The sequence below is a fragment of the Centropristis striata genome, chromosome 19, assembly GCF_030273125.1.
Source record: "Centropristis striata isolate RG_2023a ecotype Rhode Island chromosome 19, C.striata_1.0, whole genome shotgun sequence".
Lineage (NCBI taxonomy): Eukaryota > Metazoa > Chordata > Actinopteri > Perciformes > Serranidae > Centropristis > Centropristis striata.
Window position 1 is genome coordinate 8429342 of NC_081535.1, and position 19025 is coordinate 8448366.

At 37.7% G+C, this 19025-nt stretch overlaps 1 protein-coding gene across 2 annotated transcripts in view; it reads right to left on the bottom strand.

Annotated features, from left to right (window-relative positions):
- Positions 1–11430: 11430 nt before the first annotated feature.
- Positions 11431–19025, bottom strand: part of dpysl2b (dihydropyrimidinase like 2b) — a 53907-nt gene continuing 46312 nt past the window's right edge. For both annotated transcript variants that reach the window (XM_059357964.1, XM_059357965.1), the window contains exon 14: positions 11431–16037. In XM_059357964.1, the coding sequence (XP_059213947.1) occupies positions 15946–16037 (92 nt within the window). In that variant the 3' untranslated portion in view covers positions 11431–15945. The remainder of the gene's footprint in view (positions 16038–19025) is intronic.

A 19025-nucleotide genomic window follows, 5' to 3' on the forward strand; every position in this document is an offset into this window, starting at 1 on the left:
ACTTGGGACTTGCCAGTCTTGATGTTGGACTTGACTTGGGACCTGCCTGTCTTGATGTGGGACCTGACTTGGGACTTGCCTGTCTTGATGTGGGACCTGACTTGGGACTTGCCAGTCTTGATGTGGGACTTGATTTAGCACTTGCCTGTCTTGATGTGGGACTTGACTTGGGACTTGCCAGTCTTGATGTGGGACTTGACTTGGGACTTGCCAGTCTTGATGTGGGACTTGACGTGGGACTTGCCTGTCTTGATGTGGGACTTGACTTGGACTTGCCAGTCTTGATGTGGGACTTGACTTGGGACTTGCCAGTCTTGATGCGGGACTTGATTTAGCACTTGCTTGTCTTGATGTGGGACTTGACTGTCTTGATGTGGGACTAGACTTGGGACATGCCAGTCTTGACTTGGAACTTGAGTGCAAAGACTTGTGACTTGTTTTGTGAAGCAGTACAATGACTTGCTCCCACCTCTGCTTTATACCTCCATTTGTTTGAGTTCAGTTGGTTTGGTTTTTATGTGCACTGTAGTCAGGCAGTGTTGTGTCTGCTTCCATCAGCTCAGATATTATTTATGGAAATAAATGCATCAGATTCCTAATAAACATGCGGCTCTCATTTTGAAAAAGAAGCCGAGGATTCAAACAGTGCTGCAGCAGCTGTCATATCAAGGCAAACACTGTTGTGATAAATGGATCCAGGCTCCTATTACTGGAAAGACGAGCGTGTGCCGTTTAACCTAATCAGTTGACTTTGAAAAGTGATGTTTCATTACAGAATGGCAATGATGATTAATAATAATGTTGAGCAGCAAGTAAAGCAGATGACAAGCATTGTAACTGCGTCAGGAAGCCAAAGGGGCCTCATTATTCGTGATGAGGAAAATGTGTTTTGTGTTATGCATCGAGCAGAAAGACTTCCCTGAAACTTTTCCTGAAAGTCGTCTCCTCTTGAGTTCTTCCAAGTGACTGAGCATAAATTTGAAATGTTATTGAAATTCTTGTAAGATAGCTTGTAAGAGTATGTGGGAAAAAAGCTATGGGAACTTCACCAAATCCACCCACTGCTTAAGTACTGCTTAATGAACCTCCCTCATATGCAAAATGTCCCCGGGTGTAACATCATAAAGCAGGTGCTTGCACTGATGTTTGTGTAAATGTGCTAAAATGCGAGTCATACTTGCAAAATCAACTCCTGGCATTAATGTTGCTGTACAAGTTGCCAAAATTCCCCACTATGTTGTTTACTTTAATAATTTTCTGTGTCACTGAATGTTGAGATGATATGTCGTAACACAAGAGGTGACGGATTCTTGCCTGCCAGCAGAAATTAAATTGAACATAGTTGTTTTGTGTTATGGTTCTTATTTAAACGTTCCAAGTGCTTATAAAGTTTTGGCCAAATGGTTTCCAAGATTTTCTTCATTTTAATATTGAGTCAGTTGGATGGATTGGACAGGAGTTGCAAAGAAAATTGTAATGTAACAAAAAGAAATTAGAATAACTCTTATTTATTGTGTCATTAGCAATGTGATGTCCTTCCAACTGACACAGCTGTAGGAAAATTATAGGCATGGATACTAATGGCAGCCCACAATATTATTTAATGGCTCAAACAAATCAATGTAGTGTCAAAGGAGATGCTCACAGTGATGGAGTTTTACAGCATGAGCTGCCAGCTGTTTTCAGTTATCAAGAATTTCAGATGAACCCACTGTGCACTACAGCACAGCAGCAAACAAACAACAAGAGTTAGCTAGCTAATTGGAACGTTTAGCAGGTAAAGCATCAAACACTCTTCGAAGGATTAGATGATGCGTGAGTGAAAATTGGACATTATCAGTTGGACACAAATACAACTCAATACAATTTGTTGTTGCTTTCACTGAACACCATAGTAACATTACAAACTAAGACATATTTTGGCAAACTACAATATGACAATTTTTTTCACATTTTTCAACTTATTATGCTGGATGTTATTTTAAATTTTTTGGGATGTGCTATAATTTTTTATTTTTTATCTTATTATTATTTTATTTTATTTTATTTTATTTTATTTTATTTTATTTTATTTTATTTTATTTTATTTTATTTTATTTTATTTTATTTTTATTTTTTTTGGGGGGGGGGGTTTGGACATACAATATACACTTATAGACCAGGGGTAGGTAACCCGTGGCCCTGGAGCCACATGTGGCTCTTCAGGCCGTCTGCAGTGGCTCCCTGTGTCTGTGACAAAAGATTTGAAATGAAACAGTTATTTCCTTACATTTTATTTTTCACTATTATCATCCGTGTAGGCCCAAAACCATTTGTATTTTTCTATGTAGCTTATATATGGCATTAAAAAATGGTTTAAAAACTGAAATGTGCACCATAGTTTACGAAAGTCTACCGCATTCACCTCTAAATTTTGCCATCTTCAAGTCTAGTTTTCGATTCCAAATCTCTTGAGACATTTCTTCGGTGTCCAGACTCTCATTTGCACTTGGGTCCTTGCTGCATCCTGCCAAAATCACAAAAAGAAATGATCATTATGACTAATGCTAATGCTTATTTACACTCGGTAGGCTGTTTTATCTTTATTGTAAGGCCCAGAATACAGTTTGTGGCTCCATTCTGACACTTTTTCCCTCTTTTTGGCCAACAATGGAATAGACATACTAGAATGTTTTGTTTTGTTTTTGTGCACTTTTGGTCAAACTATAGTATGTTTTTTTCCCCCCATTTTTGGACATACAATAATAATAATTTATACTATACTATTTAATGCCTCAACATACAATACTATGACTTAAATTGGCATTTTTGGGCAAAATACAATATAAATCATTTTCAACATACTATACTATGATGGGGTTTTGTTTTGTTTTGTTTTGTTTTCTCATTTTTGGACATACTAAAATATGCTCTTCTTCTTTTTTTGACATACTTTATGTATCAACTATGATGTTTGGTCCTGTGTGTCTGTCTGTCTGTTTGTCTGCAGCTAATCCTGCATGCAACCAGTGCTCTTTTCAAACATTTAATAAGGTTTGGTTATTCCAAACTCAATATATTCCTGGCACATCTCTTCCAAACTTCAAGCTGAGCATAGATCTGATCAGCCACAGTAAGTAAAACACCTGTGTGGGTGAGCAGGTTCTTGCAGATCAACAAATCCTGCAGCTGGTCCATTGATAGTGAAGCACACAGTGCATCTGCAAGTTTTGATCAGTGTATTTCAACCTTGCAATGAAATGAAGTGATTAGATTTGAAAAGCTTAAAAAAAATGAAGCCGTTGCTTTCTCTTCTTCTGCATTACTGATTAGCAAATTAAAGCACACCATAATAGCAATCAAATAACAATACAAAATTAATATATGAATGACTCCACAAACTCACTGTATAAATGATTCAAATAATTTACCTCTTGCACCTTTTCAGTGGAATTATTAAAGCTTGTGTGTGTGTGTGTGTGTGTGTGTGTGTGTGTGTGTGTGTGCGCATATGGATGTGAAATAACTTAATTTGAATGGTGACAACCATGAATGAAAATTAATTAGGACAGACTTAAAGCCTCTGCATGTGAGAAGGAGCTAATACCATGTAAGATGCGTTTAATACTCATGTCACTGAACATTTGTTTTAATAGCAGCCAGCTGCCATCTGGCACATTGAGTTCTCTCTCCTGGTTCAGTCAAGTTGCTCTTGACTCCATCAAAACACCTTTTACATTTCAGCTATTCATATTGTGCCTGGACATAAAATCTCTTTATTCTGCCTTGAATTTTGCGGCTGTCTCTTCATGAATGGCATTATTTCACGGTAACTAAGCAAAGCGATGGACTTATAGGTTTTGAGTTTCTTCAGCAGCAAAGCGATAGCCCTGTCATAAAAGCTTATGGAGGTAAAAATAACACTGTGGTCTGTATTGTAGCCACAGTTTGCCTTCAGGCAGCAAACAACCACAAGCCATGTTTGGACTTATTTCTAAAAGCCAGACTGAGCTTGAAAAGGTCAGTACACTTGTCCGGTCAGCGGTCCCGTCTCGTCTGATAGCACGCACACAATCAGGACAGTTAAAGTGCTGTGGTTAAAAAAACACTGAGCTAACGGTACGGCAGCAGGTTTGTGTATAAAGTTCACATCAACCTTGACACTGTGCTGAAGTAATTAGGAAAAAGAAGAAAACACTGGCAAACTAACACTTCCTTTCACACAGTGGGATACTTTATGTAAACAAAGCGATGCTGAGGGCGCCAGGCAACATAAAGACAACATGGGAGGTTTTGATTGAAATATAGAAACTTTCCTCAGGCACAATTGTTATCAGGTCTTTTGAAGCTTAACCTTGATTTTTATTTATTCATTATTTCAAAATCAGACAATCGCTAATTGATTTAGTAAACACTGTACAGCAGCTGTTTTTTTATCCACTGTGCCCCACAAAGTCAAAGGGCAGTAATTGACTTTACTGTTTATTTATTTTTTTATTTTTTTATGTATTTATTTATTTATTTATTTATTGTCCAGACAAAATAAGCTTTGGTATAGTAAAGAAGAGCATTTAATTGGAGAGCATTAGTCAATGTAATCCTGACTGTCCTACAGCCATGCCAGTGGAAACACAGGCACTGCAGTTAGCCATATTTTGGGGCATGTGTGTGTGTGTGTGTGTGTGTGTGTGTGTGTGTGTGTGTGTGTGTGTATTATCTGTTTAGGGACTGATATATATATAGTATATACATAGTATATAATGAGCTTATGTATACATAAATACAAATGCAGACATGTTATACATACACACACACACACACACACACACACACTTTGGCATTGGTTCTTCCAGTCTCTACTGTGAGGATGAAAACTATTCTTCCAAAATATATTCCCTCATTTGGTGTTTTAATGAGGTGGTGGAGAGCGCTGTCCAACACTAAACACCCATTGCTGCTCCATTGGTTTTAGATCTGGTGACTGTAAAGGCCCTGGCATATGATTCATATCATTTTCATACTCATCAAACCATTCCCCTCGTGCCCTATGGATGTGGGCGAAAAACACTCTGATCAGGATAGAATGTTTTATCACAGGATAAAGGTGATGACTCAGAATACATTTGCACCCTACTGTGTCATAGAGATCCCAGACTCAGCACACAGTGGCCACTAGAGGGCTCTATGTCTTTACTGTACACAAGAAGAACCACCATGGTGATGTACTGTATCTGCCTGTGGCCTGCAGAGAGCACAGCTAATAAACAGCATAATATACAGTATATTTAATCATTCCATGGATGAGAAACAGGCTTATGCTAATCTATCTTCATGGAAGTGGAGGTGACCTGGAGATTGGCCTTCAACCATGTTTTTTTTAAAGTGCAAGCCAGGATTAAACACAAACACAAAATCCTAGCCGAAAGAAAGAACACAAATGATGCTTTTCATTTGAATCTCAAACAGTTCATTCATGCAGTGTATATTTTGTCATCTTTTCTCACATTTTTTCCATGTGCCTCTGAGGAAGGCACATGAAAGTGCCTCTGATGTCAAAGCATGCTTTTATGTTGGAAACAGTTTTAATTCAGCACAGTGCAGGAAATGGGATTTTCACTTTAAAGCTCCTAGGGAAGGTCCTGGCAGGTGGATAGCTGGTCACCACTTACTATTGCACATTTTAATTCCAGCTAATTTAGCATAAATCCACCTTGAGTATTTCTGGCAAAGATTCATATACGTATTTAGTGGGTTTATTGCTAGTTAATGCACTATCATGACTGATTTACAACAAGAACAGCAGGACATGTGCCACAGACCATCTAACTACTGATTTTTCATTCATGAGCAGAAAAAGAGGAAATCCCACAAGGCAGTGGTAGAGGGAGCAGAGAGTGGTGAGTGAACAAGAGGACAGCACTGCCACCTAGTGGACAAACATATAATGCATCCTAGTGGTAGTGATTTACTGCATGCAGTATGCAGCAACAAACCTAAAGTCATGTTACCACCCTGCTCAAGTGATATTAAGACCGTACTGGTTAACCCTCTGGAGTCCATCTATTTATTGAAAATACATGTCTTATTCACAGTAATAACTTTATTTATATATGATATGTAGACAAGCTGAGAAAGCCAGTTAAAGTGCAATAATAGGAGCTTTCACAGTGTGCCATTTATGTTTCTAGACCATTTTTAAAATGTGAATTTTCTTTCTACAATGAAAACTATTACTATATTTAATTCACATGCAAATAGACTGTTTTGTAGTTTTATTATTTATCATTTTTCTTCTGTTTTTGTGTGTATAAATGGTTAAAAAAAACATTTAAATGGTACATTTCCATAGAAACCTGTGTCTTTTGTTTGTATTTTCGGTTCCTGGCAGCTTTATACTCTGTTAATTAAAATTAAATGAAAAATCTGACTGATAGCCAAGTTTGTGTGGAGAATAAGGAGCCATGCATGTGATGTAAGGACAGACTGAAAGATGCTAAACAGAGACAGAAATGAATGCATAGGAAGTTCACAAATTTGAACCAAAATCTCCTGGACTTCAGAGGATTAATTTCTTTTTTTTTGTTTCCTGTCCATCTGGAGACTATCATTAGATGGGTTTGGCCCTGTTCTGTCACTGGGCTAACACACGGAAAGGCAAACACATTTACACCTACATGCAATTTAGCCTTTCCAGGTCACCTAACCTCATGTTTTCTAGACAGGCAAAGGAAACACACATGAACTTTAGAAGAACATGCAAACTGCATACAGAAAGCTGCAACCAGCAGCTCTTAGACTACTATGTTGGTTGGTCATCAAAAAGTTCACCCTCGGTGAAAAGAAGCAAAAAAAAAATTGAAGTCAAGTGTTTGAGAGGTTATATTTGTGTAAATGCATCAACACGGTTAATGGTACGTGATAGATTACATTATTCACAATTAATATTTGTAAGAAATGTTTCCATATCCAGAACTCCATATGTTCTATACAAAAAGCTACATTTTAGCTCAGACTATCATAGCTAGACGACTAGCCATGCAGCCAGTGGAAAGTTCTCACTACCAATAATAAAGTCAAACTTCAGTAAAAGAACAGCAATGTACTGAGCCATGACTGCTTGGAACCTGTTTCCAAAAAATTTTGAACAAACCATTAGCACAAAAGATTTTAAATTATTATTGAAAAACATCTCTTAAATGGATACATATACTAATTATGAAATTGCTATTAATAAATCAACCTTATTAACATTAATACACTATTACTGTATTACTGTAATACTGTAATTTCCCAGCTTGGGATAAATAAAGTATATCTATCTATCTATCTATCTATCTATCTAAAATATAGAATCATGTTAGTTAGGTATATTAACTACTACGCAATGAATATAGCTATAGTGCATTCAATTTATAAATTGTTAAGAATGGATAAAAGATCCTGACTTTGAAGATTTGCTATCTTTTATATTCTTGGTTTTATTTTTGGTGTTCTTTTCTTTTTTCTCTTCGTTTGTTTCTTTTTTCTTCACTATTTCCCATTGTTAATTCTTTAAGTTTGTTTTCATTTAAGTTGTATGTACTGTATATTATATGTTGGACCCCAGGAAGAATAGCTGCAGTTGTGCTGCAGCTAATGGGGATCCAAATTAAACAATAAACAATAAACACAATATGTCATGGCAACTATTGCAGATTCCAGCTTGTTTGTTTTTTTAATCTATATGTTCACATTCAATATGATGTTACAGCACTGACAGAGAGACGCTGTCACCAGTATTGTAATAATCTGTCTGTTTCCAGTTCAGTGCAACATGAAAGCCCTCTGTGTGCTTCAGGTTTGATGTAATAGTGTTTGAAAACTCCTCTCTAAATGCTTTACTCAGCAACTGGCCAGATGTGCAGAGGTGTGAAACAAAGCATGGTTTGAAGTTCTCTCAAGTTCTCTTTTTCATTCTTCACATGAATTATTTTTGTTTAACCAAGTGCAACTTCGGGAATCCCTTCAAAGACAGATTTTCTAAAGTAGGCCCTAATGTTGATGTTAATGTGGTATTACCAAATCACATCATGGTTTTCTGTGGCGTTTTTCAAGGTTTTGATGTCTTAATGTGGTGTTTTGGAGACATATTTAACATTTTTATTGATTCCCAAGTGATCAAAAATGGTAAAGCTCAGCAACAAATCTGTCGTATTAACCCAATAATTGCCGCAACAAGTTATGAGACATATTTGAGCATGGTAATGGTCTTCATATACTCATATCGTAATGTTCGAATGTTCGCCCTTACTCATTTTTAATTAACTTATAGCAGCTTTCAGATGGTGTAAACCACTTCTATGTGTATCAACTGACCTGCTATCTCCCCCTAAAGACCCCCTGTCCTTCTCCCCCAGCTCTCTATAAAAGGGGGCGGGATTTGAAAGGTTTGCTAACTAGTATCATCAGCAGTGTTTATTGTCTCGGAGCAGATAAACAGACTTTGATGCTGATCTTACTCACCGACACTTAGTCCTCATTAATGTGTTTGCTCTCCCCTGATGAAGAGGTGTATCCACCAGGGAACTCACATTCTAGCAAAATCAGCTCCTGTTTTGTTTCCCCTCTCTGCTTTCTGTGGTTGCCATGGTCACAGGACGAGCCGCGGCTGGAGGCGGCAGCAGCAACTGCTTGCTGTCTGAAAGCAGGCCTTTTGCCCTGCCTCTGAGTGCAGCCATTCAAAACAAGTGTTAACACTTTTGCTTTCACGCGTGGTCGGACAACAAGTCAGCCTCGTTTATTTGAAGCACACTAAAGCCTTAAGTCTAGTTCTGCAACCACCTATGTGCTTCAGAGGAATCCTATCATGATTTTTTCTGCTGTTTTCATGTGAACTAAAATGTTGCACCACAGCTTAGCTGAGCTGATGGTGGAGCTTTAAGTCAATGGAAAGTGGAGCTCCACTTCTTGTCTAGACTGTGTAGAAGAAGTGGAGGCAGCCACCGTGACATCACCCACCCACATTGTTTGTTGACTACTGTTTTGAATACTTTGGCTGTCACCATCTTAGATTTTTGCAGCCAGAACAGAAGTGACCATATTTGGACGAGAGGGTGTCGGGAAGGAGCCAGAGTCTACCTGAGTCAAGTCTGAGTTGAGTCATCCATACCCGAGTTTGAGTCCAAGTCTGGAGTCCCCAGTGTTCAAGTCCGAGTCATCATTACTTGAGTTTGAGTCAAGAGTCATGAGTCTCTAGTCATTAAGGTCAAGTTCCAAGATTGCCTCAAGTTCTGCATTGTGGCACCTTCAAAGAGCTGATAGGCAAATAAAAAACATAATGACACACTGTCACCATTACAGGAAGTTAATTTAGCTCTTCCAAAATAAAAAAGTGGTTCCAAAATCCACACAAACTGAAAAGACTAAATTCAACATTTATGATGTTGTTATTCCATTTCTTTATATGCATTGTTGAGAAATTCAATTTTTTAATATGGTTGAGTCAGAGTCATCAATTTGCAAGTCCGAGCCATCATGCAGCAGAATGCATGAGTGAGTCCTAGTCGAGGTACGAGTTACTAAAATCGGGCTTCGAGTCCGACTCGAGTACTCCATCCCTGTTTGTAAGTGACTGAGAACCTGAGGACACTATGCATGTTCAACCATACTGGCAACCAGATTGCACCTGGCTCCTAGCTATGCCCTGCTAACAAATTAGCTTCAATAATTTGAGGTAAAAGTTCATGGCTATTTGAATGTTAACAGTGGGCCACACTGTGTTGAATATAAGAGCTTCTGTAATGACTTTACTTGATTGATAAGTAATTGTTGTTTAATAACTGAATTTAGGAACAGTAATGGGTTAAATTACTGCATTACAGACGACACTATTAGCTATTACCTGTCAGTCACAAGGTAACCTGCCCCTGAAGCATTCCCTGCTTTATCATCTGTTTTATCATTAAAAAAAATAATCTAATTAATTATAGGCTTTGTAATTAATTCATCGAAATTAATCGCATTTTAATCGCATATAAATATTTGACCGGAGAACAGTGAGAAGTAATTTTTTTCACATGGATTTTTAGTATACCATTGAATAATGACTGAATACATAAGCTTAAGCAACAAAAATACTGTTGATTTTTGTTCAAGTCCAACAGACCAGTGAAATTTTTGCCATTAAGTGTAGCACTAGCATATTTAGAAATATAGTAAATTTCAGAAATTCCGGTAGCCTATAGGTAGGTAGACTAGCTAGCTGCTATATGTTTTGCATTGAGGTGATACTTGAGGCTCGATGTGCTGTGAATTCCTTGTTGCATAGCAACACAACCATGCTCTTATCGACGCTTCCATCCATTAGTTTTTCGTAACAAAATTTCCCATCCACCGGTGCAAAAATAAGTGTGATTAAAACGCGTCAATTTTTTTAACGCGTTAATTTTTGTGTAATTAATTCATCTTAATTAACGAGTTAAAGTCCCAGTCCTACTTTAAATGTGATCATAATTTACAAAACATCATGTTGTATTGAAGACTTTAAACATACACTTACTATGAGAATGTTTACTGAGGTAACAAATGGAATAAGAAGTAGGGTCATTTCCTCGTAGACTTCTATACATTTGGACTTATTTTGGAATCAGTCGTGTCGCCCCCTGCTGGCCATTAGAAAGAGTGCAGCTTTAAGGCAGTTCCACCTTGGCTTCACTTTTCACCTGGAGGCTACAACCACTTCTTTTATTCAGTGTGCTACTCCTCTACAGTTAGATTCAGTCAGTAAAAGGAACAATGAGCCAGGAAACTCAGTTAAGACTGTGGGCTCGGCGTTAAAAGATTTGGACATTTTGGACAAGTAGGCAGTCCAAACTGATTTTCGTGTAACTGGAAAAATATATATCTTACCAGTCATCTTGTCTGCCTCCGCTTTGATACGATCTGCAGGAAACCACACAAAAAGTCATCTTAAACAAGTGAGATGTTGCTTTAGTCCAGACAAATCGTCTTGGAAGTGTAGTTGTCATGTTTCTCTGCTTTTGTCTGAGTGCTCGTTTCCTTCTCTGTCTGTATTTCATGTCCTACAGATAACTTTGAACATAAAAGAAGCAAGAGACGAAAGAAACAGATTCCTTTTTTTCTCTTTTTTTAATTCTTTGAAGTCCTTGTTGGTTTTTTTACATCACCATCCATGGGATTTGACACTTTTTCCATAGTGAGCAAGCATCCCAGAAACCCCACAGCCACCAAGACAAATACCATCACACAGTTTCACTTTCACAATGGGGGAAAGGCTTACAGAGGGGGGACGAAAGGGTTCAGGGGGCAAGAAGGTGTTCAACAGCATCAACAACCTCAGAGCGGAAGGAAGCTCCTCTCAGCCTGCAGCACGTTGCGTACATACATATCACTCATATATCATTAGCATAATATGGCATAGAAAAAGCATCCAAGCTGACAGAGCATTAAAGGAGTATAAGTGTGTGTTTTAGTGCGTGTACATCGAGGAGGCATGGGACACGGTGAGGATGCCAGTGCTGACAGCTGGGTTTTAATGTCCAAGTCAATTCTTCAGGCATGGGTGCTGCATCACAGCAACGGCTGTTTGGTGTGAGTGTGTGTGTGTGTGTGTGTGTGTTTCAGAGTGTGAGTGTGTGTGTTTCTTTTATAGTCTGTTGTGTGCTTTCAACTCTTTTTAAGCAGCAGGGGATTCTGGATTCAACACAACTCAGCACAGGATTATGTAGAAATGGTGCAGAACTGTCACAGAATAATTATAAAAACGTGTGTGTGTGTGTGTGTGTGTGTGTGTGTGTTTGCACAGACCGCGTTGCTATGACAAACAAAAAGCAGAACCCTGTGAGAGTGGAGGGGTCTGTTGCCTCGGCAACAGCCAGAAACAACGAAAGAGCCAAAGAGGGAGGAAGGGAAGGAGGGAAGGAGGGAGGGGGAGAGTGAAAGAAAGAAAGAAAGGGGGGAATGAAAGACAAACTGAAAGGAAGGAGTGACGCGGAAAATACAAAAATACAAGGAGCATGCTATTACTCTTAGGAGAGCTTTGCTTGCTGCCAAAATGTATTCCTGGTTAGGACTTCAACTTCCATCTCTTCACCCAAATACTCTCCCGCCTAAAGTAACAGTGCTGTAGGAGAGAGAAATAAAGAGAGGGAAGCTAAAAACAGATTTTTTTTTTATCAGTATAATGTTGACTAGGGGTCCAAGCCTTTTTAATTATGTGCAATAGTGAATTGGACTGACACACTAAGATAAGTTGGAAAAAAGTTTGGTAAATGTTTCAACTTTTTGTTAAAGTTTAGTAGAGATATGAAATCACAACTTTTTTTTTTGTTCGTTTTCTTTATACCTTTTGCATTTTTTGGTACAGTGCCACCTAGTGGCCATTTGGCATCAAATTTCGTACAAATAATTATGATACATAAGACTACGGGCCTAGGAGGAGTTTGAGAAAGTAGTAGTAAGTTGTAGTTTATCAAAACTGACAAATATGCAAGACGCAAATTGGACACTGCACCTTTAAGGGTTTCGAAAAAGTAGCATAGCTGTTTTCTGAATTTTTGGGCTATATTATAAAATTCAGCTGAACTCAGGGAACATGTGCATGTAAGATTTTTTAACGTGCAACATACTATGCCAGAGTTACAGGCCAAAGCGAGCTTGCCTTGATTATAGCGACACCTGCTGGTGGACATGTCATTTTTGGTACCTGCCCTGTGTACAGAGCTCTATACCTGCCCTGTAAATGTCACTGTTGTGATGTAAACAGTGTATACTGCAGTACCACTTTTTTCAACAGAAGGATAAAAAAAATCAGAGCCATTACAATGGTGTTCCCAGCCCCCTCGGGCTTGGACCCCTTATTAAGATGATTTAAAAAAAGGAAAAGAGGCAACAGTAGACCACTGTGAGTGATCATTAGTCAGACACACAGGGTCACATTCCCCACTCCTCACTTACAAAAACTGTGTTGTTGTGATGCTCAAGTTGCCGTGGAGATCAAGTTTTTCCCATTCCTATCTCGTCTCATCTTTGCTTCAGAGACATGTTTCATCCCCTCTGCTTTGGATTCTTCAAATACATAAACCATTCATAACTCTGACAGGCTTTGCCTTCTATAGGAGAGAGGAAAAACTGGGGTTGAAAGCACAAACAGAGGTGGTGTCGTTCACATATCTATATGTCTGCATATGTGTGAGTGAGTCAGGGGCCAGTTGCATAAGCTTAAAGCAACTACAAGGCAACAGAAACAGTCTCAATGTTATGCTGATGCATATAAATGATCTGCACATACAAATTAGACCATCAGTGAGAAGATTACTGTGGCTATTTCCCTAATGTCTGTCAGATTAGATAAACCAATTTAAGAAATAGTCTATTTACATATTTTCCAAGCAATTTTTTGCATGAAAGGAAGCAGGAGGAGGTATTTCTTTAGAGGATTTTATTTTTGGCATTATAAGCTAAAAGGGACAGTGATAGTCAACAGATTGAGAGAATTGTGGGATTCAAAACTGATTCTGAAGTAGCCCTTTTTCCTCTTAGACAGGTGTGTAAATGATGCATCAACATGAACTGGTTCGTGTGATTTCTTACGAAAAGTTTTGCAGCGTAACAAATTTCCAGTGCATTTCTTCCCATAGGAATAACTACAAACCATTCATGATACCAGCCTAAAACAAACTTTGTTTCTTCATCGTCATATTAGTTATTAATCTTACATAGCCACAAAGAGATACATTACCGCATTGAAATGCATCATGCAAACAGCTGTTTAAAAAAGAAAAATAGTGTTAAAGATTTTAAAAAGTTGCGTCTGGCTTCCAAAACAAATGCATGTGCAGCCTGATCAAGATCTTTACAACAAGAGGTGGTGGTGTTCATAGAAACACTACCGTTTTTGTCCACAGGGGTCGCCAGAATCAACAGAATAAAAAAGTTCCTCATAGTTGCTTTAAAGCTGACTAAAGCTATAGCTTTTGCCTAAAAATGTGTGTTAATATTTACGCAGGAGATAGTCTCCATCAGACTAGTCTAAATAATTAAAGAGCAGTCCAAAGCACAGACTAATCTTTATGTAACTGGCCCCCATGTTCATGTCAGGGTGAGCTTGTTGCTCCGTGTTGAGTCATGGGGAAGAAAAAAAAGGCTGCAGAGAGATGGTGACTGGTGGCCAAGACCTCGTTGACATAAGAACTAACACAGGAAATCAGTTGCTTGGCTTAATGAAAACCAGATCATGCTAGAAAAAAAGGACCTATGAGTGCTCAGCACAGCCCAGAACAATATCACATCCACAACACAGTAAGGAGTGCTGTACAGGAGGCTGCTGTGCGTGTCCCATTCCTCACACATCAACACTGCACACTAATCAGAAGTACATTAGCTCATGTCTACTTTCAAGCGTAAATCAATAGTGCTCAGCCCTTAGGCACCTAGTTACAGAATGACACTAAAAAGCAGTTTGACAACAAGTTAAAAACTCTAAAACATTAGAACATTTCAAGATATCGAGCATTTTTCGTCTTTACAGGGGCTCTACCGGCAGAATAGGCCCTATGAAAGCGCAAAATCTGGCACCTTTGAATCGGTTTATCCTGGCTATTTTACAACCTCTTTTTTTTATCTTACATCCTTCACTTACCTCAATAAGAATAACAAAACAAGAAAAATCAAACTATCAGTACAACTTCTGTGGGTTCAGGCACATAAAGAGTAGAAAAGAAAGAGGGATTTGGATGAGTATAAAACAGTCACATTTGGAGGAGGAGAAACATTCTGTATGTAAATGCACTGGTTGGTGATGGACGGATATCAGATGCTTCGACAGCTGTCAATCAAAATGTGAATGGACCTTTTATGATGTACAGGAATGCAAACAAGTAGCTGCGTAGTGAATGTGGCACCTTCCTTGCACCTCTAACAGTTCTTTTAAAAAGGACGGTGTTAAGAGACAATAAGGCCAGGAAAGTTTGAAGTGACAGCGAGTACATCTTTCTATTTCCCTAAATCTTTCCCTCAATTTTCCCACTTATCTCTCAGAAATGAGGCATAAAGCTCTATTTACTACCTGCCAAAGCTCCTTCTGCTAAACAAGACTCACAGGCTCTAAGGCAGCTGCCAAATATGGAATATGTTTTTTTACTTATGTACCTTAGCAAAGCCACAGGTGGGAAACACACACATGAGATGAGAGCCAGTGCAGCCAGAGTCTATCATAAAAGATTGCCGTGTGGTGCAATTTCTCAAACCTTAAGGCCGTCCTCATGGCGAATAATCAATTGGATATTGATTTCAGCAGTGTGTGACAGATGGCGATGCACTGGGAAGTGAAGCAATTGAAATGCAACATAATACAAATCACAGATAGTCGACAGCTTGGAAGAAACGTTTGATTCTTTTCGGCTGAATACACTGTAAGACTGTTCAATTTAAAGCAACCTACACGTATTTAAGTAAAGAACATACTGGTTTTGTACCCATTTAAAACTACTCCCAAAATGAAAAGGAAGAATGGAAATACAATGGACATCCTGCATGAAAATGTTCCTCTTCTCTTAACTGTGTTAATTCAGTTTAGTCTCACTTGACCCCTCTATTAAAACAACAGACATCAAAAGGATACATGGCAGGGAGAAAGTACGGTATAAAAAAACAAAAATAATGCAGTCAAAAGTGCTCAAATAAGGAGTGTTTTCATTTTTTTCTCTTTTTTCATCATATGAGGCAGACCTTTTTTTGTTGTTTTTGTTTCTAACTGTGTCCTCTAGGATCAGGTTTTGGGGAGGAGGAGAGTGGGTACGTGAGAAGCGGCGAAGGAGGAGGTGAAAGATCGAGGCTGGCGGAGGGCCCGGTGCGGCGAAGGGTTCGGCTCCCGGTGTCGTGACGTGGCTCCTCAACCCCTCAGCTCTTTGTTGGTCGGCCGTCCGTCCTTCGATCTTTGTTTCCTCCTCAGCGGCCGAGGGCGGAGCTTTAACCCAGGCTGGTGATGTTGGCCCTGCCGCCTGGTGGCGCCACGATGCGCTGAGTGTTTCGGCGAGGAATGTTGTCATCAACCTGAGCACCTGAGAGATCAAATGGAAAGTTGGCTGTTGTTAAACGGGGTTTTTATATTTATTTATTTTACATCGTCACACTGTTAACCCTCTGAAATCTTCAGCTATTATGTCCGTTAAAAAATCTGTTAAGAAATCTATACCATGCCATGTTGGTATCAGTTTTTTTAGCGCAACCTCACCTATATGTCCTGATAATTCCTTTTTAACTTTGACTTACTTGATCAAAATTTAATAAAACCCAAAAGAAACTAACAAAACATAAAAACTGATCTTGAAAATTATGTTTCAAAACACAGAATTTTAAATATTGCAAATATGAATACAGGTTGCATATATAACATATAACAGGTACAAAGAGGATAATATCTAGTTCTAGTTTTTATACTAAATATATTTGAGAATATCTCCAGTTTTACTTGGCTGAATATCATCAAAAGAAAATCTGGCATGGAGTTTCAAGCCAGAACTTTAGAGGGAAGCTGATGGCAAGACTCAATGTTGCTTCATTTTTATGTCTTCACGTCATGAAGAAGTAATGTGCAGGTGTTTTCATGGACTCCAGAGGTTTAAAATAATCGTCATAAAAGTCATTTTTTGTCAAAATTGGTTTTTTTTGCCTAAATCATCTCCTCATGACGCCGGCCACCTATGGTAAAATCACCTACATCCTCAGTTGATCAGATCATGTGATTTTACCCCTTTAAGATAATCACTTCTTTGACAATTTGCCACATTCATCAGATAAGAACTCAGCAAAGAAGAGCGAGAGGGAGAATGTTTAGTTATCAGTTTAGTTTATCAGTGTTTTAATATTGACACTAATATTGGTAACACTTTATTTTGAAGGTGTCTACATAAGAGTGACATGAGCGTGTCATAAACATGACATGGGATGTGTCATGAACATTAATGACACTTTGAAGTAACATTAATGCTCATGATACTTGTCATGTCATGTTTCTGACAGGCTTGTGTGACTCTTATGTAGACACCTTCAAAATAAAGTGTTACCATATCTTGCTTAAGTCACAAAGGTATGTTCAAAAAATTGTCATTTATTTATATATTTTATTAGTCATTTATTTCTCTTAAGTTACATAATTTACACACAGTGTTACATCCTTTTAAAGTGAATTGATCAATAAATGTCATATGTTACACTTTTGGTGAAGTTTTTTGTGTTTACTACTTGGAAAAAAATGAGTTAGGCGATTAGTTTAACAGGGTGACGATATATACTACAGGCCAAAAGTTTTGAAGCAAGATCATATTTGTACAAAAAAGAACTTCTGTGGGTTCAGACACTAAATAAACATCATGCTGTATTTAAAAAGACTTTAAACTAGCAATTCAGACCATAAATGCATAGGAATAATGTTCAGTTAAATTATAAATCAAGTGAGAAGTAGGATCATTTTCTCATAGACTTCAATAAAATCTGATTTCTTCTTGCAACCAGTAAAGTCGCCCCCTGCTGGTCATTAGAAAGAATGCAGGTATAAGGCATTTATGCATTGGCTTCACTTTTCATGCTCGAAAGATTAATGCTAGCTGGGCTAACCCTGCTAATGAAGTGATACTGTATGAGGAGTCAGTTAGTCCTAGTGGTCAATTGTGGTACTGCAACATACATGTTTAATTATAACTTTCCCAGAGCCTTCAAAAGCATTTTTTGTGTGTGAGGTAATGTCAATGTGAAGCATGTGACCAGACAGGCAGGACTAGAAAAATAGACATGAATAGGTGATATCTTGGAGACATGTGACTGCACATGTCAGTGTTACCTAAGTTAAACTCTGTATAGATTTTACGTAACCATGCAGTGAGAGAATCTATTTTCTTCAGTGATTCTGTTCAAATGGATTCCATTTGGTGTAAAATTTCTCTCATAAATGCTGGTGTGGTCGATCCCTTTAAGAAAACTCATGAATGCTCTCCTTTATGTATCTGCATGCAGTTTGAAGACGTGCTGGAAAAGAGAAATGCACCTTCTACAAAGCTGAAAATGTCAATCTTTGCACTTGTTAGCCTGTTTCCTAAGTAGGCATGTGTAAAAATGGTGGTTTGTTGTTTTCATTTCACAAAAACATTGATAGCAACCTTTAGTTTTCAAGTAAAGTACACACACACATACACAGACACATGCACACACACACATTTCTACACTTTTGTTTTATTTTACTTCCTAATATTATGATAATTTTGCTTTATTTTTATGGTAATTATTTTTTTCCTATTTAATAGTTTCTTGTTTTTTAATTAAACTTGTCCTGTTTAAGCTCTTTTGGGGTTTCTTGCCGCTACCTTGCACCTTCCTTTTATTGTTTGTTGTCTTATTATTGTGCAAAATTAAAAAAACTTCAAACTAGTTTATCAGAAATGTATAAATGTGTAAAAATAATCTTATTTGAATCCATACATTATGTAAATAAACAATGATAAAAAAACCCTCACTGTTCAGCCATTCACACTGCAGCAGAGAATTCAATGAGTTTGTTTGATTGCATAGAGGTCTTCAGAATTAAAATAATTAAATATTAAATTATATGAAATATAATATTACATAAATAAATAAATAAATAAATAAATAAAGAAGGAAATATCAATTTATGTAACATTTTATCAAATTATGAATGCCCACAGTTATTTATTTATTTGTTTATTTATTTTTAATGTACTTTTTACTCATTTTTTCTTAGTAACATACACATACAGTATGTACCAGTTGGGCACAAGGACACAGAACTTAACATAAACATCACATGACGAGGGAAGGATTGTGCATTAAGTAAAAACAGCAGAGTCAACATAAGCACATCATACATAAAAAAATAAAGATGCTGTTCGAAAAGAGGGAAAAATTAAAAATAAAATCCTAATAAAGAGTTTGATCATATCTTTGCGATCTATATGAAATCAGGTCTTACAGTTAACACAAAGCTGAGCCATTTTGACCAGTTCCTTAGTTTAAATGTAATTCTTTCCATAACATAT